The following is a 23,550-nucleotide window of genomic DNA, read 5'->3' on the forward strand; positions in this document are numbered from 1 at the left end:
GGTCTGTTTCCACACTGTACATCTCTATGACTCTATGACAATGCCTGAGTAAATAATCATAGCAGATTCAGGTTGAAAAATTTCAAAGTGTACTTGCAGCACTGCCAGCAAACTAGGCATAGCTTTTTCAAAGAGATGGCACATACACAATAAACCATTTGGCATAAGTCTCTAGTGTAGGGTTTTATAATTCTGCAATGGAAAATAGTTTTTTGGGTAGAACATCACAGGCTGCTGTGTTCTTAGAACTTTGTTCCAGCAACAGCTGCTGGGCAGTAGGAGGCAAGGAATTTTAACTGCCATCATCTTTAGTACTTATGCTTAAGAGTGTATATTCCTCCTTTTTCTGTCAGTGAGAGCAGAACCCAATGACTCAAATAGAAATGGCTATATCCTTTTATAATGATAAATTTAGTTATCAAAGGGTTTAATGATTTAATTAGTCCTTTGGTTTCGAGACCAAAAGCATGAACTCAATGGCCTCCTGATAATTTCAAAAGAAGCTGTTCAATTCACTTTAAATAATTGTTCTTTTTATTAATAGCTATAGTAAATTTCATTTGTCCAGATTTTATTTATTGTATTTTTCTCTTTTAGGTTTCACAGTTCACTACTGAAGCTTTTGAACTTGAATAACATCATTAAGCTAAGTGCCAGTGATATGCAGATTATAAGCCAGAGTTTTGGAAATTTTAGTGATGCAAATTTGTTTGGCACTTCCCAAGGAATGCAGGTTGTAGCAAAGGTCATTTTAGAAAATGTACCTTTATGGATGAAAAAGTATGTCAACGCAACAAATGAAACATCATCGATATTTCCTGCATTACTTCAAATTACTCAAATAAGTAGTGTCAATTCATTTATTTCCACACTGAAGTTTTTCACGAATGAGTGGTCAAAAGGACAGTCACCACAGTTTAGGGAAGCACTGAACATTTTGTTTAGTATGTTAGAAAAAGAATTACCAAATCTACTGGTCACTGACCTCTTTAAAAGTACAACTGACAAGCTTAATGCCACATGGTTCAGATTGCAAACGTTTCTTAATCATCAAATTTCTAAAAATCTAACACACAGTCTAAATTCTTTCTGGAATTTGACATCTACAATATGGATAAGATCAGCCAAAGGCAACATAGATTATCTTGATATGACTAAAATATTTCTGCATTATTTGAATAATCTTGGTTTACTGTCTCAAGAACAGCTTTCATCAGTGCTGGATGCCATCAATGGCTTAAAAAATGCTTCATTAATTGATCCTTCTGCTCAATCTTTATCTCAGCTGCCATTGTTCAAGCTGTTGCAAATGATTAATACAGAAAATAAAACAGAGCTTTTGGAGACAGCTTTTAATATATTTCATGCAATCTCACAATTATCAAATGTGACTGAGGTCTCATCATTGGTAACTGCTGTCAATAATATTTCTGAAGACATTTCCAGTTTTTTTGAACAATATAGCTCCAATGACATTAGTGAGGCCTTTAGTGCAATTTCAAAATTTGTGTCTGTTTTCCACAACATGTCAAAGGATGACTTAGCTGAAAATTTATTGAAACTCTATCTCTATATGCAATCACAAATACAAGCAGGGGGAAGTGTTACAGGATTAGAACTGCAACAGATAAATGAGACAATTGAAAGACTCGCAGAAACTTTCCATGATAATACAAACAATGTTAGCTGTTTGTTGTTACAAGCATTGCAGTCTTCATCCATCCCTATTTCTGATATTTGGTTGAGTAAATATTGTTCCACACATAATACTGGAAGAAAAATCCGTTCAGTAGAGGCTGTTTCTAATTCTCAATCCAGTCAGAATCCATACAGAACCTTGGTGGAACATATTATAAACAACCTAATGGATAGAAATCAAGAAATAACATCCTCACTGTCATGCTTAGCAGATTTGTTTCTGTCATGGACTGAAATTATAAAAGAGATAGCAGTACAGCTGAATTTGGATAGTCAAGTTGTAAACTTCTTTTATGATGGCTTGAAAGAAGTGTCGCAAGAACTGAATAAAACATCAGTATGTACCAAACATTTGATCATGGATAACAGGACAGCTGCATTGAAAGTCTTTCTGCAGAACATTACTGCAAGAAATGGCTTTACACTTCAGAATTTGTACCAATTAAGCACCGATCGCATTATCATCTTACATCATATAGTGAATACATTTCTTATTCCAATTGATAACAAAACGCTTCAACAGCTTGCCACAATTGTGGACAACGTACTTAGTTTATTTCAGGATTCTAATCTTGATAATTTGAATGATTTCTCCAAAATCATAGATGCCCTTCGCCCTATGTGGTCATTGTATGACCCTCAACATGAAAAAATGTATTCAATCCTACAAACACTTGCATATTTAAAACCCAATGCTGATCTTGAAAGTATTAAAGTGGTCGTCAGGGAAATTCTTTTATTCTACAATAACAGATTAAACTTGGACAATCTTGACCACTCTTTGCAATATATGAAAGAATTCTTAAATTTAGTGACAACAGCTGAGAAAAACGGAGGCCAGTTTCCATACAAAACCTTAGTGGTGTTAATTAAACAACTAATCCATTCAGAAAATCCAAATACAGGGGAAAAGGAATGGGGAAAATTGCTGCAGTGGCTACTTGTGCTAACACATACCAATCTTTCCGATCCATCGCTCTCATTTCTGACGCATGTAAGCAAAATTCCGATCTTTGGATTGAACACATCTGAAATAGACAAAGTTATGAGAAAAACCGAGGAAGCAATTTTCAGGGTTCGAAATCTGACAGAACAGTTCCATGGCCCAAATGCATCTGTTGCTTATTACTATGAAGTTATTGAATTGTTGGAAATGATTTGTCCTGATTCCAGTTCTTACAAAAGCACACGCATTCAAACTCTGAAGATGTCCATTGACTTAGCTTACAATATTGTTAATGATGAAAACATGTCATATGACCTAACAGAACAGTTAATGAAATACTTGGAAAACATGGCCAATGACAATGCAACAACAGAAGAGCTGTTTGGCCATTTCAGTAATCTGGTCAGTGGAAATGTTAACTTAAGCCAGTGGTATTCTGTAGATTCTGCCAAACTCCTATCTCGGCAAATACAAGCACTAACTGCTGTTCTAACTTCAGATCAGAACATTCAGAAATTTTCACTACTGCTTCACAAATTACTTCTTCAGATGAATCAAAGTACTTTTATAAATTTGAGGCCAGAGAAAATTTCGGATGTGTTATTTGGCACCTTGGATATAATTCATCATTTTAATATGAGAACTGCATACAATTTGTCTGTGACCGAGGCCATGAGTGAATTACTCAGTAAAACTGCAGTTTTTGGTTGCCTAAGTTCAAATAAATGTTCAGAACAGGACTTGTACATTCAGAACATCAGATTGAGTCGACTGTTTTCTCAAATAGCACAGTTTAAAGAGAAATTATATGAAATGGATAAAACAAAATGTAAACCTCATCTAATAATTGAATCCAGTGAATCATTTTATCTGCTAATTGAATATATCAACAACAAAACATTCAACAACAACTCAATTGTAGAAGAATACGTAAATACATTTATAAATGGTTTGGAGGGATTTCCGCTGTCAGAGATTAAATGTGCTGTAGATGTTATGAACATTTCTAGTGGTTTTCTGAAGACATTACAGCAGGTTGAGAACAATGTTGGAACCAGTGACATTGAACAATTTTTACAGTTTGCACAATCGGCCTCTCGTCTTCTTCATGTTATTTCAGAAACAATAAAAGTTCGCAATGACACAACAGCAGCTGCACAGGCCCTCATTTTACTGAAAAACGAAAGTTCAAATTTAGCAACAATCTTGAAAAGTCCCAATTACACTTCTGTCGTGAAAGTGCTCAACGTGATTGGTAATGTAACTGAGCATTTCAAACTGGAGACACATCCAGGTGGTTACTTTCAACAGTTGCTGATGTACTTCGATTCATTTTCTAAGGTGCTTGAGCTGATTGAGATACCTCAGGAAACAACAGAAGAGCTCAAAGGTGTTGGTGAAGTATTAAGATTCTTCCATCCATTTCTAAAGAAAAGCCACACCCAAGACTTGGAAACTGACTCTGTACTCAACGTTACATTCTTTGTTTTGCAACATTTAAGCTCAATAACTGAAATTCACAATGAACTGCAATTGCTGAAAAGAAATCTTCAGATCTTGCTTAATGCCACAGTGCAGCATGGCTCAAGTAACAAAGAAGCTGTGTACAGCCTTAATGAACTCATAACGTTTGTTGAAAATGTCACATTAACTTATAATTCAAGACATAGTAATGCCACCTTGGAGGATCCACTTCGGCTTGATGCGATAATTCAAACTGCACAACTTGTAAGAGAATATGTGATATTTTTGAATAAGGTATCATTACCATCTATGCCTGCCAGAGAAGGTGCTGAAATGTTCATTGAATTACTGCGTAACAGCTTAATGAGAATCAAATACATTGAAGTAACTAAGTTGTTCTCTGTCCCTTGGACTTCCCTTTTCAATGATAAACTTATACACAGGATGTTTTCAGTACTACTGGGTAACTTTGTTCAGCATTTCACAAATTTTCATCAATATCAGATCACCTTGACAGAAAATGTAACCTATGTAATTTACAATCTCACAACTACCTTGACATCAACCAGAGATGTATATTTCATAAATGCCCACTTAGCGCAAATGAACAGTGACCTTGCAAGGTTCTTTAAAGAACTGAATAGCACTGGGAATTCACATGTCATGTTAAATATTTTGACAAAAGTGACAAGCATTTTAAAACATGCGCCAAAATTTCAAAATATGACTGAGATTCTGCATATCATCAGGGTACTTTTATCAGAGGCTGGAAATGAACATTTTCCACAAACTCTAATTCGAGATGGTATTACCTTAGTAAAGAGTCTTTCCACCATGAATGTGAGTCAAGCATTGAATGCACTTTACTTGTTTGGATTAGCTCATCCGACAACGGGATTAGAGTTCAGTCAAGGAAGTCAGACTGGAAATTACACTGAACTTAATGAGAAGATTATCAGACTGATGCAGGTGATTTCTAATATTGCTAATTCTTCACAGTTATCACAGTGTTTGCCCGTAGCTATTTGCAAGCTGCTATCAGAAGAAGCAGCCAACGATGATGACGATCTCCTTTTAAAAGCTTGTGACTTCAAGGCAAATCAAAGTCTTAGTACTGCTTTTAATCTGGCAGTTGATATTAAACAGCTCTTTGCAGAAGTTGTCCAAGGAACGACAAAAGTGGAGTGCTCAGGAAGTACTGTTTTCAAGAAAATCATTCAGCAAACGGGTTGTGTTCTTCAACACTACAAAGAGTTGAATGCATTTTTGCTCCAGATTGCCCAGATGTGTGGCTTCAAGTCTCCAGTGCTAATAAAACTGCAAGGAATTTGGAATAACATTTCATATGTTAAAGTTTCCACCAAAGAGGACAACTTAAGTTGTCCCATTGTCCCAATAAGAGAAAACTCTGAGAGGCTGATTCACCTGATTCAGAATATGACTTTAACAAGTACTATTTCTGCTGAACAAGCCATTCATTTTCTCTCTGATGTAAGTGACACAATACTTTTGCTGAGTGGCAACAATTCAGAAACTGCACACAGCACTCTGAAAATTCTTGCTAATTACTTAAGGAATGCAACCAAAAATGCATTGTCACTTTCAGATTCAAAAACACATATCTCCACACTTATCCCTGCTCTGCGGTCATTACTTTCAATGACAGGTTATCAAAATGAATCTCTGTATTCAGTGTTAGATGATTTATTGGATGTACTCAATCATAATGCCATTAATGTTTTGTCAACAGATATTGACAAAATATTAAAAGACATAACAAAGAATCCTAAAATTGAAGAGCTACTGCCAGCTGTAAAGAATGTGATCAGTTTGATGAGAAATATAACAACAAATGGTTTCATTGAGCTTAATGCATTGCAAATTTACAAAATATCGAATGATTTGGAGACAGTTCTGGAAATAATTCCGTATATATCCAACTTTACAGATGAAAACCATTACAAAGTACTGAATGTCATCAGTTATTTGGTTAAAAACCATAACCTCCCAGAAATAGTTAACACAACACTCAACCAAATGGTAAAATCTGCCAGTCTCATGAGCAATATTTCACAGCTGCTAATGGAACAAATGGCCTCAGCAGCATCTGTTCTGGAGGTTTATCAAAAGTTGCTCCCCCACATCACAGACATAATTTTTAATGAACATTTCAACCAAAGTTCAAAGGCATTTCAACTTATAAATGATTTGATTTTTGAAGTTTACTCACATTGGGATCATACACCTGAATTCAGACAAACATTGGTAAACAAGGTTATCCAGATCTTGAATGAACTACAACCAGAAAACAATCAGGCAACTATAAATTTTGTGCATGTTATCAATAATGTGTTCTTGGAGATCCAAGGATTTGACCCTAATGGAAATCTTAACTCAACTGAAATCATAAACATGACACTGAACTTGATGGACAGGCTTGAAGAATTGTTTGATGCAATGCCAGTATCAAGTCCTGCTTGGAAGATTGCAGCTGATATTCCTAAATTTACGAAACTGCTTCTCGAGTTCAAAGAAACAGGCAATTATACAAGGTAAAATAAGTTATGTCTGTTGATGAGATCATATACAAGTTCTTATTTCGTCTTTTTGGTATGATTTTCATTGATTAATTCAAATTGGAGGGGGATAGTAAAGCTTACAGTTGAAGTTCTGTGTTTCACTAACTGAAAATTAGCACTCTGTAACATATCATTTGGGAGTTGAACTTGATGATATGTTTCTTAAAAGTTTTATGTAAATGCATTTTTATAGTCATATTTTTAATAATTTCACTTCAGCTGTTGACTCAGACCCAAGTGATAGCGATCAGTCATCTAATTATAAAAGGCAAATGTTGTCTTCTTAATTTTATTAACCAATAACTCCTCAAAGCTCTGTTACATTCACTGACCATTTTCAGAAACCTTTACATGAACCTAGTTCAATAAAATTTCATGTCTGTCATATCTGTTTCACTACAATGTCAGCTGTCTGAGCAATCTTCCATTATGATAAAATCCACCTAGAGGATTGTAGATTGTGTTGTTACTAAGGGCAAAACAAACCTCTTTATTGATTGTTTGACTGAGTCTGTGAAATTTGGCTGCAAAACATCCAAATATTTGGTGTTCCTAGAAGCCATTTTAGATTCAAAATGACCTTTTAATCAAGATGCACTGAATATCTCTTTTGATTACAGTGCTGTGAATGTATGCCAGCAGTATGCAGATTAGCAGATCATCCCATTAGTCAGTATGTAACGCTGATGCATCTCTAATATTGTCCACTTGAATGATTCACCTAACACCCCTCTTAACATATTATTCTGAACATACTAATGCTCACTCCACTTGGTGCCATTCCTGGATGCTGTTACAGTAAAACAAAATCTATACTGAAATCCATATTTGAATCTAGCACCTCTTACAGGCAGATCTAAAGCCTCAGAGCAGAGAGAAGCTGTCATTACCAATGTTGTAAAAATGGCCATCACCGTGAATTTGCATTTGGCTCCTAACAGCCACGGAAAGCTAACAGCTCCAAAATCTCACATTTTCCTGTCCATTGTTGTAGAAGAGAGGCTACCTGCACTCCGTGTTCCAAAAGACAGGGCAATGTTACATTTTCCCTTTCCAAAGAAATGTAGGCAATTCAACATGCAGCATCAGCTTTACAACTTTAGTCTTCTCATGCGCAGGGTGCTGCTGTCTGGGCACATATGACTTTGTAGTGCTGCATGTAAATTCAGAGAGATCTGTGACAATCACAATGACTCCCAGCCTACAAATATCCAGAAGGGTGTACAACCAAACTTAATGTAATGTCCAGGCAGTGGTAATAATGTCCTCATTTTGTTTCAGTCTACTGTACTATCACCATTCTACCCACTAGAAGAATTCCAATGGTGTTTACTCATCTCAATGTTAGAAATTATTTTGAAGCAATCAATGAAAGTTAGCCATCACTTTCTTTTATTGGAGTTTCACCTGCACAGATACAAAGCAATGGCAATACATTAATGATTATTTGTGTTTTTGTTCAGAATATATATAAATGTCAATTTAAAATGACCTGTGTAATGATTGAGCAAGACAAATGTATGTTGGAGAATGACTTTTTGTTAATCCTTGTTTTAGAAGCATTTCCAGCTCAATCAATTGGGCGTTCTGCTTATTGACTGTGCAAGTGACTATTTTATGCTGAAGTGTTGATAATTTGATTTCTCAATTCCCATCTCAGTGCACCATTTAGTCTGGTAAAATTTACTATTGACTCCTTTCTGTGTTACTCCCTCTTCTTTCAGAATGGAAGAAGTGTGTCAATTTGATTGGTTCAATAAGTATGCCATGTCATCATATGCCACAAGTCTCTTTCAGTTAAAGTTGCTGAATCTCTTTACAGGTAAAGTACCTTTGCATGTTTCAGCATATTTCATATTTTACCAAATCAACATATCAATATTCGTAATTGAATCCTTACTAGCACCAACCAAGACGATCCTGTGTTGGCTGTGCAAGAGTCAGCCCTTTTAGATTACTATGCATGTACAGTCACAAAAATGAATCAAAGGGTCTGCATATTTAAATAACTTGCCTACAAACTCCAAAAGCTTGAATCCTGTTCATAAATTATTTTGGAGTACACATCTTTTGCTTAAAGTGAAAGAGATCGATTATCTGCAAAACCTACAAACTAGTTAATCCCAGAAAACAAAAGTAATAAAGAACCATTAGAAGCAATAGTCCACCTGAAATTGAGAACCATTAAAGCTGGTAAATCCTGGTGAGCTAGCAATAATTTTTTTCCCAGTTCTGGGAAGTAGTTAGAGTTTGCATTCTGGTTCACTGCTGCTAGTTAGGCAAAGCAGATGGTGAGAGCTGGTCAGTAGGCTGGTAGTACCAGCTTACACTGGTCGATAGGTTGTAGACTTTTGCTTTAATTGAAGGTTGCAATGCATAGCTCTATAGTTTTAATTTAAATGTTTATTTAGTCTGATTTTAAGCTTTGTGTGCCTTTTCACACTGGTGTTGCTTTTATACTTCTTTGGTGAATCAAACTCAATCTTTAATAGTATTGTAGACATGAGCTTGAATGTCACAGAAGTAAAGTACAGCAATCAATAGTACTGTTTTTAACTTTTATTGTGAAGAAACCCAAGAGAAACATTAAATTTATATTGAATGTAAGACAAAGGATTAACTACAAACCTACAGCTAAAGAAACAAAGTCAGCATCATGCAACTGCATCCAACTAACAATTCTCATGTATTTCATCGAATTGTTCATGACAACCATTAGCAGTCTTGAATAAACATAATGTCATCAAAGGTATAATTTGGTGCTTGATTTTAAGAGGTGACATACTCACCATCCCTGCCTCCCCCTGACAGAAAAGTTAGTTGACTCAGATTCTGGCTGCTTTGGAGGAAACAGCCTTAACTGTGCAGAGTGGGACTTCTGACCTGGGTTTGTCTCATGCTGGAGAACTGTCAGTTGATTGGTTTGGATGGCAGCTTTGTAGTCCCAGCAAGTCAACCTCAAGCTATGGCCAAGATTTGTACTACTGTCAGTATCCCAGAAAGAACAGTCCTGGAGCCTGAACAGAAGTAAATCCGATATTTTGGATGGGCCTGGCTGGAAGACCTCAGGGAGAGATGCAGGGAAGGTTATAGAGACCAGGACTGGCATTACAGCAGGGGAGAATTTGATTTTAGGACTTTGCCAAATGGGCACAAGGGAGCTTCTGAAGGAGCTTTTGCCCACCCTACTTGACAGCAATCCACACAGTGAAAACCACTGTACTATCTGCCTTGCCTGCTCTTTCCCCTACCACAACTAAAATAACAGCAGAAGCAGAATGACACTTTTAATGGGATAGAACATAGAGAACATAGAAAGGTACAGCACAGAACAGGCCCTTTGGCCTATGATGTTGTGCCGTGGTTTAATCCTAATGTAAAATGTAGTAACCTAACCTACGCACCCCTCAACTCACTGCTATCCATGTGCATGTTCAGCAGTCACTTAAATGTCCCCAATGACTGCTTCCACCACCACAGCTGGCAACGCATTCTATGCATTCACAACTCCCTGTGTAAAGAACCTACCTCTGAGGTCTCCTTTATACCTTCCCCCAATACCTTCAAACCATGACTCCTCGTACCAGTCAATCCTGCCCTGGGGAAAAAGTCTCTGATTATTGACTCTATCTATTCCACTCATTATTTTGTATACCTCGATCAGGTCTCTTCTCTTCCTCCTTCTCTCCAGAGAGAAAAGTCCGAGCTTATTCAACCTTTCTTCATAAGACAAGCCCTCCAGTCCAGGCAGCATCCTGGTAAACCTTCTTTGCATCCTCTCCAAAGCCTCTGTATCTTTCCTATAGTAGGGCAACCAGAACTGGACACAATATTCCAAATGTGGTCTTACTAGGGATTTGTAGAGCTGCAGCAAAATCTCGTGGCTCTTAAACTCGATACCCTGTTAATGAAAGCCAAAACACCATTTGTTTTCTTAACAACCCTATCCACTTGGGTGGCAACTTTGAGGGATCTATGCACTTGCACACCCAGATCCCTCTGTTCTCCCACACTGCCAAGAATCCTGTCTTTAATCCTATATTCAGCATTCGAGTTCGACCTTCCAAAATGCATCACTTCGCATTTATCCAGGTTGAATCCTATCTATCATTTCTCAGCCCAGCTCTGTATCCAATCTATGTCGCACTACATGCTGCAGTAGCCCTCTATACTATTGACGACACCTCCAACCTTTGTGTCATCTGCAAATTTACTAACCCACCCTTCAACCTCCTCATCCAAGTCATTTATAAAAACTACAAAGAGCAGAGGCCCAAGAACAGAGCCCTGCGGGACCCCACTCAACACTGACCTCCAGACAGAATGCTTTCCATCTACAACCACTCCCTGCCTTCTGTCAGCCAGCCAATTCTGAATCCAGATAGCCAAATCTCCCTAAATCCCATACTTCCTGACTTTATGAATGAGCCTACCACGGGGAACCCTATCAAATGCCTTGCTGAAGTCCATATATACCACATCCACTGCTCGACTGTCATTGACCTATCTTGTCACCTCCTCAAAGAACTCAATAAGATTTGTGGGGCATGACCTGCCCCTCACAAAGCCATGCTGACTGTCTTTAATCACACTATGGTTGGAAATAGTCATAAATCCTATCCCTCAGAGTTGTTTCTAAAACTTTGCTGACCACAGACATAAGACTGACTGGTCTGTAATTGCCTTGGATTTCCCTATTACCCTTCTTGAAAAGAGAAACAACATTCGCTTCCTTCCAATCCTCCAGTACGACTCCTGTGGAGAGTGAGGAGGCAAATATCCTCGCCAGCGGCCTAGCAACCTCCTTTCTCACTTCTTGGAGCAGCCTTGGATAAATCTTGTCTGGCCCTGAGGAATTATCAATCTTAATGTTTTCCAAAATTTCTACCACATCAACTTCATCAATCTTAATCTGGTCAAGACTGTATCCCAGCTCCTCTAAGTTTTCATTTATAACAAGTTCCCTTTCCTTGGTGAAAAAGGGCAGCACAGTGGCACAGTGGTTAGCACTGCTGCCTCACAGCGCCTGAGACCCGGGTTCAGTTCCCGACTCAGGCGACTGACTGTGTGGAGTTTGCACATTCTCCTTGTGTCTGCGTGGGTTTCCTCCGGGTGCTCCGGTTTCCTCCCACTGTCCAAAAGATGTGTGGGTCAGGTGAATTGGCCATGCTAAATTGCCCATAGTGATAGGTAAGGGGTAAATGTAGGGGTATGGGTGGGTTGCGCTTCAGCGTGGACTTGTTGGGCCGAAGGGCCTGTTTCCACACTGTAAGTAATCTAATAAAAAAAAACTGAAGCAAAAAACTCATTTCGGGCTTCCCCTATCTGCTCAGACTCTACACACAAGTCCCTGATCAGCCCTATCTTCTCCCTGATCATTCTCTTATTCCTCACATATGAGTAAAATGCCTTTGGATTCTCCCTAATCCTCCTTGCCAAGCCTTTTTCATGCCCCCTCCTGACTCTCCTCAGTCTGTTTCTGAGCTCCTTTCTGGCAAGCCTGTAATCCTCTAAAGCTGTGCTAGAACCTTGCTTCCTCCACCTTACGTAAGCTGCCTTCTTCCTTTTGATGTGAAGTTCCTCTGTTCTCATCATCCAAGGTTCCTTAATCTTACTCCTTCTTACCTGTCTCAGAGGAACAAATTTGTGTATCACTCGCAACCACTGCTCCTTAAATAGTCTCCACATGGCTGCTATGCCCTTTCTGTGGAACAATTACTTCCAGTCTGTACTTCCCAACTCCTGTCTGATAGCATCATAATTTCCTTTTCCCCAATTAAATATCTTCCCTTGGTAACTGCTCTTTTCACTCACCAAAGTGCTCTCCCACTGCGAGATCTGACACCTGTCCTCGCTCGTTGCAGAGCACCAATTCCAAAATGGCCTCTCCCCTTGTCGGTTTGTCAACATTCTGAGTAAGGAAACCCTCCTGAACACACCTGACAAAAACGCTCCATCCAAACCATCTGCACTTTGGCGGTTCCAGTCGATATTGGGAAAGTTGAAATCACCCATAACAACAACCTGCTATTTCTACATTATTCCAGAATCTGCCTGCCTATGAGATCTTCAATCTTTCTACTAGTATGAGGTGGTCTGTAGAAAACCCTCAACGTGGTGGCTGTTCCCTTGCTGTTCCTAACTTCCACCCATACTGACTCAGTAGGCAAACCTTCCTCAACAACCTTCGTTTCTGTAGCTGTGATGCACTCTCTGATTAGCAATGCAACGCCCCCTCCGCTTTTTCCACCCTCCCTGTTCTTTTAAAACATTCTAAACCCTGGAACATCAAGCAACCATTCCTGACCCTATGAAACCCACGTCTCCGTTATGGCCACAACATCGTGGCCCCAAGTACTGATCCATGCTCTAAGTTCGTTACTCTTATTTTGGACACTCATTCCATTAAAGCAGACACACTTTAACCGATCCCTTTGTTTCATCACGTGAGAAACCTTCCTGATAGATTCAATACATTTTGTCACTGTCCCGTCTGCAACTGACCCATTCTCAAACATGTGGCTCTGATTCCCACCCCCCTGTCAAACTAGTTTAAACCCTTCTGAATCACACGAGCAAATCTCCCACCCAGGACATTTGTGTCCCTCCAGTTCAGGTGCAACCCATCCTTCATGTACAGGTGCCACCTTCCCCTGAAGGTATCCCAATGGTCTAGGTATCAGAAGTCCTCCCTCCTGCACCAGCCTCACAGCCAAGTGTTAAGCTGCATTCGCTGACTGTTCCTCATTTCACTATCGCATGGCACTGATTTCAAACCTGAGATCACTACTCTACTCGCCCTGCTCTTCAGCTTCCAACCTAACTCTCTGGAGTCACTTTTTGGATCCTCAATTCCTTTCCTGGCTATATCATTGGTGCCAATATGTACCACGATTTTTGGCTGTTCACTCTCCCCCTTCAGAATCTTGTAAACCTGACCAACATCATCCCAGACCCTGGCATTAGGGAGGCAACATACCTTCCAGGAGTCCCATTCCTGACTCCCAACTCTCCTGTCAATCCGTCTAACTATTGAGTCCCCTACCACTAGTGCTTATCTATTTTCCCCCTTCTCTTCTGAGCCACAGTGCCAGAGACCTGACAACTATGGCTTTCCCTTGTAGGCTGTCCCCACCAGCAGTATCCAAAACAATATAGTTATTGCTGAGGGGAACAGCCATAGGGGATCCCTGCCCTGACTGTCGGTTCCCTTGCCTCCCCCTGACAGTAACCCAGCTGTCCTTATCCTGTGCCTGGGGAGTGACCACCTCCCTGTACATCCTCTCAATTTCCCCCTCAGCCTCTCGGATGATCCGTAGTTCATCCAGCTCCAGCTTCAGTTCCCTAACTCAGTTTTCAAGGAGCTGTAGTTGGGTGCACTTCCTGCAGATGTAGTCGACAGAGACATATGAAGTGTTTCTCACCTGCCACATTCTGCAGAAGGAACATGCAACTGCCCTAACATCTGTGGGTGGCACGGTGGTAGTGGGCGGCATGGTGGCACAGCGGTTAGCACTGCTGCCTCACAGCGCCTGAGACCCGGGTTCAATTCCCGCCTCAGGCGACTGATTGTGTGGAGTTTGCACGTTCTCCCCGTGTCTGCGTGGGTTTCCTCTGGGTGCTCCGGTTTCCTCCCACAATCCCAAAGATGTGCGGGTCAGGTGAATTGGCCATGCTAAATTGCCCATAGTGTTAGGTAAGGGGCAAATGTAGGGGTATGGGTGGGTTGCGCTTCGGCGGGTCGGTGTGGACTTGTTGGGCCGAAGGGCCTGTTTCCACACTGTAAGTCTAATCTAATCTAATGTAAAACAAACATCCATATCCCACTACTCTGAAAGCCCAAACAGAACTAAACAAAGGAAGAGAAGGAAAAAAAGAGAAACCTGAAAACTTATCTAGTTTACAGACTCTTAGTAAGGTTAGAGGAGGAGGGTGGGATGCTCTGACGCCTGAAGTAAGTGTTTTAAATGGTTAGATTCACCTTCCCAGCAGTCATTTGCTCCTCCCTCGCACCTCTCGGCAAATGGATGTTTTATTTGTTCATGGGATGTAGGTGTCTCTGGCTGGGCTAGCATTTATTGTCCAGAGAGCAGTTAAGAGTCAACCACATTGTGAATGGGTCACATCTAGGCCAGACCAGGTAAGGATGGCAGATTTCCTTCTTTAAAGGACATAAGAGAACCAAATGGGTTTTTCTGACAATCGACAATGGCTTCATGATTATCATTCGACTCTTAATTCCAGATTCATTATTGACTTTATATTCTGCCATCTGCCATTTAAACCAGGTTCCCAGAACATTAGCTAAGTTTCTGGACTAATAAGCTAGTGATAATACCACTAGGCCATTGCCTAGGGATTAGAGTAGTTAGGTGATTGAGGCTGCACCAGTCAAAACAGTGGACCAAAGTGCCTTTTTCTGTAGATCTTTAAGATCAATGACTCCAATTGGCTACTAAAGAGCAAAGAAAAGCCCTAATGGTAGGTGAATTGTCTGATACATTCCTCACCCATTTTAATATGGCAGACAGATCTGGGGAGGGCAGTCAGATGGGAAAGCCATGAATTTTATTTTACCAGTCTACTGCCTTCAAAAATGACAGTAAGGGAGGCATAAATTCAGCTTCTGATGTTGATCAAAAAATCTCTATATCGAGAAATAATTACTTAGAACTTTATCTGTTGGTTCAGTTTTTCTATTCGTTGTCTCACATGAGTACTTGCGCAACGACTCAGTAATAAGGAATGCATACAAAGAAAACTTAAATAGAACTGTTGCTTCAGCAAAATAAACTTTACTTTGTTTTACAGAAAAAATGTACTTTGTTAATGATATCATGTGTGTACAGAAGAACTGTCATCAGAATGTTTCAGGACACATAATTCATGCTCTGACTGAACTGTTTAATTTGACAACAGATGTCAAACAGGTTAGTCGCTTGTCTGTAGTTTTAACATTTTGCAGGATATATTTGTTTATGCAGTTGACTCATTTATAGGTCTAATTGAATTTTCTAGGTAAGAATTTGTTCCTGGCTGTAAGTAATAATATATTTTACTTGTAAACTCCCATCTAATACAGAGGTTTGCACATTTGACATAATTGATTGAGAGAAGTGACAGTTTTAACACAAATTGTCATCAGAACCAACTTTAAGTAATTTTTTTACCTGCTTCTTTAGAGATTTGCCTGCAATTTTCGGTTCAGTTTGTTGGAGCCACTTGAAACATGATGGCAGCAGGTTAAAGCTGCAATTATGTTGCTTTCAGACAGTTAGGAGAGCTATTGTTTAAAATGAGCACAAAGACCATAATCTGCAATTTAGAAATGTTGAAAGGGTCTGAATGATTGCAAATGTTCCATTCTTTGCTGCTATGGAAATGAAAAGAGATAATAGCTAGCATTGGACTTTATTTCAGTCTTAGTGACAACCTTCGAAATAACAGAGGAATTATATAAAAAGCTTGAATAAATAAGAGTTGTATCCCTGTTATACAATTATTTGTCAAAATAACAGGAAGACATTTCTCCAGCTACCAATGTTGTAGGCTTGCTTTGTTTCTCGTTAAATAAAGACAGGAAAAAAATGCTACAATCTAGTTTGTACATTAGATCTCACCGATAAGCAGGGAAACCAAACAGGAGAAATTTTACAGATTTTGAAGACATTCTTTGAACCCCAAATTAACGTCACTTTGAATGATAAATGTTCCATGTCAGCGCTCAGAGGTAAAGGGAGACTATTAACAAGTATGTTATGGTGTGAATACATCTAGCTGAATCCTAAGAGTTTGGACAAAAAAAGATGGTCTTAGAGATAAGGTTGTTTTAGACATAAGAGGTCCTGCTATGAGACCACATCTGCTGAAAAAAGAGAAACATTCTCACAAGAAAGCTATTGAGATGTGCAAAAGCTCTAGAGGTTGTCAATCATTAGCTGGAACAGATTAATGGGAGAACAAATGAGAATTTTCATTTTCCTGAGAGATCTTCCATGCTAAAGAAGAACAACATACAAAATACACAAAAGAAAACTTGTCCAGCATGGGCAAGAGGCTGAATCTCTGCATGTGTGTCTTTATTTAACGAGAAACAAAGCAAGCCTATAACATTGGTAGCTGGAGAAATGTCTTCCTGTTATTTTGACAAATAATTTTGCATAACACAAAGATCTACAATATGGTTTTTGACTGTTAGAAGGATAATTGTGGAAAAAGATCATTATGGGCAAGTTGTGAAGAACCAGATAAACATTAATGCTTTGTGCAACATCACAAACTTCACACATGTGTGCAGTGCCTGATGACATTAAGCCAAAAGCAAACCCTTTGAGGGCAAGATTGAGGCTATGTGAAGGAATGACTCACCTCCCAAAAGGACAACATATTCTTAGATCCCAATGTAACAAGAAGTAAACATTGAGCAAAATCATTTACTCAGCTGAAGCAACAGAATGTAGGAATGATTCTTCCAGAGATGGAGTATCAGCCTCAGGAAAAGCCAGATCCCTGATGAGTAGCCAACTACAACATGTATTCATACCTTTAGAAGACCAGCATGATTTGAAGAATATATATACATGTACAGAGACTGACCAAAGTGAGACCGGGTAGGATGAACTACAGTTTTGTTTCAGATTAAGAATTTTCTTTGTTCACCATGAATATTGAGTAACTTGGGTAAATTGTAGCTGCAAATGGTAGCCCCACGCAATTTTTCCAATTGAAGGGGTTGTTTAAAGAATTGCAATTGTATAGAGTATAGTAGCTGGCTTGCCATAGCTGTGTAACCAGTACCCCTGGTGTATCTTGTTTTTGCTTTAATCTGTGGCTGCCAGGACTGCCTGATAATGAAGGACACCCTCCTAAGGGGCTGCTTACAAACCTGAAAGGTTCTGGAGGGTGGCCTACCATGAACACAAGACACCCATGCAACTCCCCAAGCCCACCCCATTCAATTCCTGAACCCCCATTAATTAGCTCATTTGCAAGCCTTCTTGCTGCACTGGGTTCCATAAAATCTTGCCCTTGGATTCTGAATCTGTGTCAGTATGGTATATGATCTGTTGTTTACCAATTGAACTGAACTCATGCCTTGGACAACAATCCACTAGATAAAACCAAAGTAAAATAAACTTTGTCTTCTAAAAGGACATTACAAGAATTTTTAAGAAGAAATGGTCTAGATTTAATGCAATCTGTTGAAACAGGAAACGGAATGGCTGGACCTACTTAATGGTAGCAGAGGCTTTGCCTCACTCTGCTTGGGACAGCAAACTTCCCAACGTTAATTTGGAGGCTAGAAGGAGCCCATGGAAGAATCACACCAGCTCATGAATGGATTTCAATTAGGCTGCTTATTGAGCTGATAGACTCTATAGTGTCAGAAAATTGTGTCTTGGTATACTTTTCACTGTATCCCTGTACTTCTGCATTTGTGTACACTTAACAATGAAACCTACTTCTAATTCTAATTAGCTTCCTAGGTGTAGTCCTGCATTTAAAGGTCATTGACTCCCAATTGAGGAACATGGCATTGGGAAGGGGAATGGTTAACGATAGCCACACAGCATGTCCTTGCCTCTGACTTTCAGTTCTCATCTCTGCTCCGTGATATCTTCTTTCTGAATCCTCCCATCCTACTCACACTCATTTCAGTCTCAGGATCCCTTGATGATGAGTCAAAAAGGGTGGTGCTGGAAAAGCAAAGCAGATTGGGCGGCATCCGAGGAGCAGGGGAGTTGACATTGAAAGATTGTCTTAGAGATAAGATTGTGGACTCTCCTGCTCCTTGGACGCTGCCTGACCTGCTGCCCTTTTCCAGTTTCACCCTTTTTGACGCTGATTCTCCAGCATCTGCATTCCTCACTTTCTCCTATCCCTTGATCATGTCTGGTGAAGAGTCTAGTGCATCACCAGTAGCAGCCACAACTCCTGGTGATACTGCAATGGAGAGCTCTTGGTCTCTGAATGCCTTACTTCTCTTAAGATCCGTGGCTGGCCAGTTAAGATCTGTGGCACTTATCGCAGTTGTCCGCTTCTTCCAGACTCCCTAAGCATGGATTGGATTTGTGTCAGTTTCTTTAAATTGGATATCAGAAAGTTGAATGTCTAGACTCTATATAATCCCTAATTTAAAGAAAAATATTATTGCTCATTCCTTATAGCTACTCCCAATAAGTATCTAAATGAATCAAAGATTAGCTTTATCCCTTTCTGTCACATGTATAACATTTTTGGTTCAGTTGGCAGCACTTGCACTTTGAAGCAGGAAGTTTAGAGGTTGGGTTTCCTTAGACTTGACAAAAATCAAATTAACCTACCAGAGTAATGCTGAGAAAGTGCTGTGGTGAGGAGGTGCCATTATTCAGATGAAATATAAACTAGGGCCTAGGCTGTCCTCTCGGGTAAATGTGAAGGATCCCATGACACTATTTTAAAGAAGAGGAGAGGAATTATCCTGGCACACTTGATGATATTTATCCTTCAATCTACATCACAATAAAACAGATTTTCTGGCCAATACCATGCTGAAAATTAGCTGCTTAATTTTCTACAATAATAACCACACTTCAAAGGTACTATAAAATATGTTAAGGACTAGGACTATAAAGTACTTTGGGACATCCTGTGGTGAAATATTTTAAAACATGGAAGTCAGCTAATTTCTTTCTAGTGTGTGCCAAACATCTATGTTATTAACTGTCTTATTTCCAGGTTCATTTGTTACTATAGCAGAGCTTGAGACAGTGTCAAGATTGTTTTCTGTGAAATGATTAGCACTTTTTAAAAATAATTACTGATGTTTTCTGTCTAGATCTTGGAAGAAACATTCTTGAAATCAGTCCATGGAAACTGTGAGACCGTTCTTAATAATAGCATTCAATTACAAATTGCAAATAAGCAGGCATTGCAAGTAGTTGAACATGCAGTAAAGAACTACCAATGCAGTTGTGAATTGACTTCATTGATGACAGAGCAACTATATGACAGGTAACTTTCACATCCAATTGTCATCTCTTGAATAGTTTTAGTTTTGTTCAATCTACAAAATGCATCATTATTATTGTTGCTTGGCCCAACTATCTATACTGCTTCATCAATGTCCTTGTCTCTGTCATGAGGTTAGAGGTTGGGATATTGGCTGGTGATTAAACAATATTCAGTAACTCCTCAGATACTGAAGCGGTACATATCCAACTGCAGGAAGTATTATCCAGGTTTGAGCTGATAAATGTCAATTACTATTTGCATGACATGAATGCCAGACAATCCCCAGTCAGAGAGAATCCAAACATCATCCTTGATGGAGTATGAGACCTTGATATCTTCAAGCCACACCATGTGATACAGTGACATAAGCCTGTCTCTTAAAGATACTCTGCATGCTCATTGAGACATAGCATAATGGTCCCAGCCCTAGCCACATAAACCTAGCCCCTTGACCTCCAGCTCTCATCCCCAGGCCCACTGCTTTTGGTTACCAGTGACTCTCATCACTTACTAACTCAACTCACTACCTCCAACCACATGTTGTTTCTGCCTCACATTTGTTGCTGATAGGCTCACTTTTCCATGATTGGCTAACCCTGTGTGTAAATTTTTGTGGGTGATTTTCAGATTTTGGAGACCAATTCACCCGTCACTCCTGTATATATGCTGGCATGATGGCTCAGTGGTTAGCACGGCTGCCTGACAGTGCCATGTTCGATTCCACCTCTGCAACTGTCTGTGTGGAGTTTGCACATGTCTGTGTGGTTTTTCGCCAGGTTCTCTGGTTTCATTCAACTATCCAAAGATGTGCAGATTAGGTGGATTGGCCATGCTAAATTGCTGAGCAGTATGAAGGCTAGGTGGATTAGCCAAATTGGGTCAATCAAGGATGAGGGTATCAAAATTGACATGGCATAGGTAGAATGTGATGGACCATTTTCAAGATGAGCTATTTTTAAAAACCTGCAGCAGTGCAGTTTTTTGTTTATAATGAATATTCAAAGTTTGAAGAAGGTCTCGTCTAATGGGCGGAGTTAGTGATGTGCTCAATGGACCTAATAATCATGAGTTAACTGGATGCCTCAGTGTGTTTTCCTTTCTATGGTCAATTCACAAAGAAAGCAACGTTGCTTCTGGGCACATAGGTCTCTTTCCAGCTAGATCTCAACAATGGAATAAGACATGTTTTGAATATCCTGTTAACCGAGGCAGGGGGGGATGCAGGTTTGGTTCCATAAATTCAGGAGCAGGGAACATTCAAGAGTGAAAAGTGCGCATCCCAAACAAATGCAGGAAAAACAAGCATCATACCTGGAAGGTCTGAGCCTCGAGGGTAAGTAGAATAAATAAGAACAAAGAAAGTGTACAGCCCAGGAACAGGGCCTCCGGCCCTCCAAGCCTGAGCCAATCCAAATGTACTGTCTAAACCTGTTGGTCAATTCCTAAAAAGATTTTCTAAAAAAAATTCCTAAGTGTTGAATCCTTAAGGATGAAAGAGGAATGCAAAGGATAATGGATGACAGGTCAAGGGGTGAGATGGTTTGAGGCACCAATGTAGTGAGTTTAAACTTCAAAGAACACTTATTGGAAACAATGTATCGCAGAATAATTTTCCTTGTTGACTACAATTTCGCATTTTTAAACTTTGTTTTCTAGGTTTGAATTTTCTTCATCAACACTTTATCCAAACAGTACCTTTGTAACTATACTTGAGAACATTAGAGCATTTAAAGGTAATATTTTCATAACCTTAATTTGGACTACTACTTTGAGAGGATGTATTTAGAAGCTTTGTATTAACTAATGGTTTGAGTTATGCGCAGTGGCAGTGAGGCTAATAAAGTTCTAACAAAGTTAGAATGCAGTAATTGATGATTTGGAGAGTTGCTGCTTGCTTTCTCACGGACTTCACAAGAGCCTGTAGAGGGTGCTACATTTGATCAGTCATGGGTTAGAGCAAGATTAGGTTCAAAAACCTGTGAAAGCCTTGTTGGTGACTGTCAACGAGGTGTTCATTTGCAGCTGACTGAAAAATTTGGGCCAGAGTGCTTTTATTTTATTGTGGAAAAGTGAATCTGGAGTAAAAGTCTTCAAGACAATGCAGTAACTGTGATGAAAAGCATTGATTCAGCAATAATTTGGAGATGCCCGTGTTGGACTGGGGTGTATGAAGTTAAAAATCACACAACACCAGGTTAAAGTCCAACAGGTTTAATTGGAAGCACTAGCTTTCAGTGTGTTGCTCCTTCATCAGGTGGTTGTGGAGTATACAATTGTAAGACACAGAATTTATAGCAAAAGTTTACAGTGTAATGTAACTGAAATTATACATTGAAAAATACCTTGATTGTTTAAGGCTGTCATCTGTTAGAATGACCATTTTAGTTTCACTTCTTTCATATGTAAATCACAACATTTTTTTAAAAAGTTACATTCTCAAGTGAACTTTAACAATTGGTGTCAACCCAAATAATATATTGGGTATTAGCATTCCTCTGTGCTGCTGTCTGTGCCATAATGTTTAGACTGATTCTAATTTAAAAAATGAATTAACTGAATCTTAAATGGATTCATGCAGTTTTAGAGCAAAGTACAATGTAACTGTGCAAGTACAAATTCACCCCACAAACTTGTGTGTGTGACGGTGGAGGGAGCAGTGGGGTTGTGAGTGTCTATGAGAGAGAGTGTAGCAGAGTCTGTGAGAGTGAATGCAGCTTCAACATTCTAACAAATGAGAGACCTAACAAACAATCAAGGTATTTTTCAAAGTATAATTTCAGTTACATCACACTGTAAACTTTTGCTATAAATTCTGTGCCTTACAATCTTATTCTCCACAACTACCTGATGAAGGAGCAGCACTCCGAAATCTAGTACTTCCATATAAACCTGTTGGATTATAACCTGGTGTTGTGTGATCTTTAACATTGATTCAGCTGACAGGGAAATGTTCAAACATGTTGAAAACAAAGAAATTAATGTTGGCATTTAAGATAATTATTTTGGATGATTATTGAACTGTTTCATAACATACTTATAAGCAATTTATAACTAAAGTATGCTTTTGCAAATGATTAGATGGTTAATGAAAATATGCTATTAATGCTTAAATATTAACACACAATATTCTGCTGTTCCTTCACTGTTCCTGGGTCAAAATCCTAGACCTCTCTCCCTAACAGCAATATGGGTCAACTTCCATCAAATGAACTGCAGAGGTTCATGAAGGCAGCTCACCACCTTCACAAGAACATATTAGGGTGGGCAATAAATGCTGGTGCTGCTAGCAACACTTGCATCCTATGAATGAATAAACAAAATCTAGCTGACAACGTGAAAAGTTTGCCTGGTACAGGTGGTACTGCTATAATCCACATTCTGTCAATGCAAATTCGCTGTAACATGACTGATGAATTATGGACCTTGTTTCTAACAGCAAAAACTTTTAAAACATGTGTTGGCTGTATTGTGATTACATCATCAACACTTTTAAGAGCTGTTTCTAAAGCACGATTTTTGTACAATGCAGAGTTGCACAAGAATGCAACCATTGTGTTATACAAGCACTGACTAAATATCCTTTTCACAAATAAGCAGAACAAATTCAATACAGCCAATTACTGCCCATCTGTCTACACTCAATCATCGGTAAGATGTTGAAACTTGTTGTTGATCATGCTAAAGAGTGGTACTGACTCAACTGTAACCTGCTCACTGATACTCAATTAGATTTTGCCAGACACGGCTCAACCCCTGACCTCATTACAGCTTAGGTCTAAACATGGCCAAAAGGGCTGATTATAAGGGGAGGAGTGAGAATGATTGCCCTTGACATCAGCCCGCATTTAACAGAATGGGGAATCTAGAAGA

General features: G+C 39.2%; 1 protein-coding gene across 1 annotated transcript in view; it reads left to right on the top strand.

The window, feature by feature from the left end:
• Window positions 1–6,001: 6,001 nt before the first annotated feature.
• The window catches only part of LOC132815730 (ATP-binding cassette sub-family A member 13-like), a 165,021-nt gene continuing 147,472 nt past the window's right edge, over window positions 6,002–23,550 (top strand). The window contains exons 1-5 of the mRNA XM_060824832.1: window positions 6,002–6,660; window positions 8,412–8,509; window positions 15,499–15,617; window positions 19,505–19,680; window positions 21,337–21,413. Coding sequence (XP_060680815.1) covers window positions 6,146–6,660; window positions 8,412–8,509; window positions 15,499–15,617; window positions 19,505–19,680; window positions 21,337–21,413 — 985 coding nt within the window. The 5' untranslated portion in view covers window positions 6,002–6,145. The remainder of the gene's footprint in view (window positions 6,661–8,411; window positions 8,510–15,498; window positions 15,618–19,504; window positions 19,681–21,336; window positions 21,414–23,550) is intronic.

Source organism: Hemiscyllium ocellatum, chromosome 5, assembly GCF_020745735.1.
Source record: "Hemiscyllium ocellatum isolate sHemOce1 chromosome 5, sHemOce1.pat.X.cur, whole genome shotgun sequence".
Classification (NCBI taxonomy): domain Eukaryota; kingdom Metazoa; phylum Chordata; class Chondrichthyes; order Orectolobiformes; family Hemiscylliidae; genus Hemiscyllium; species Hemiscyllium ocellatum.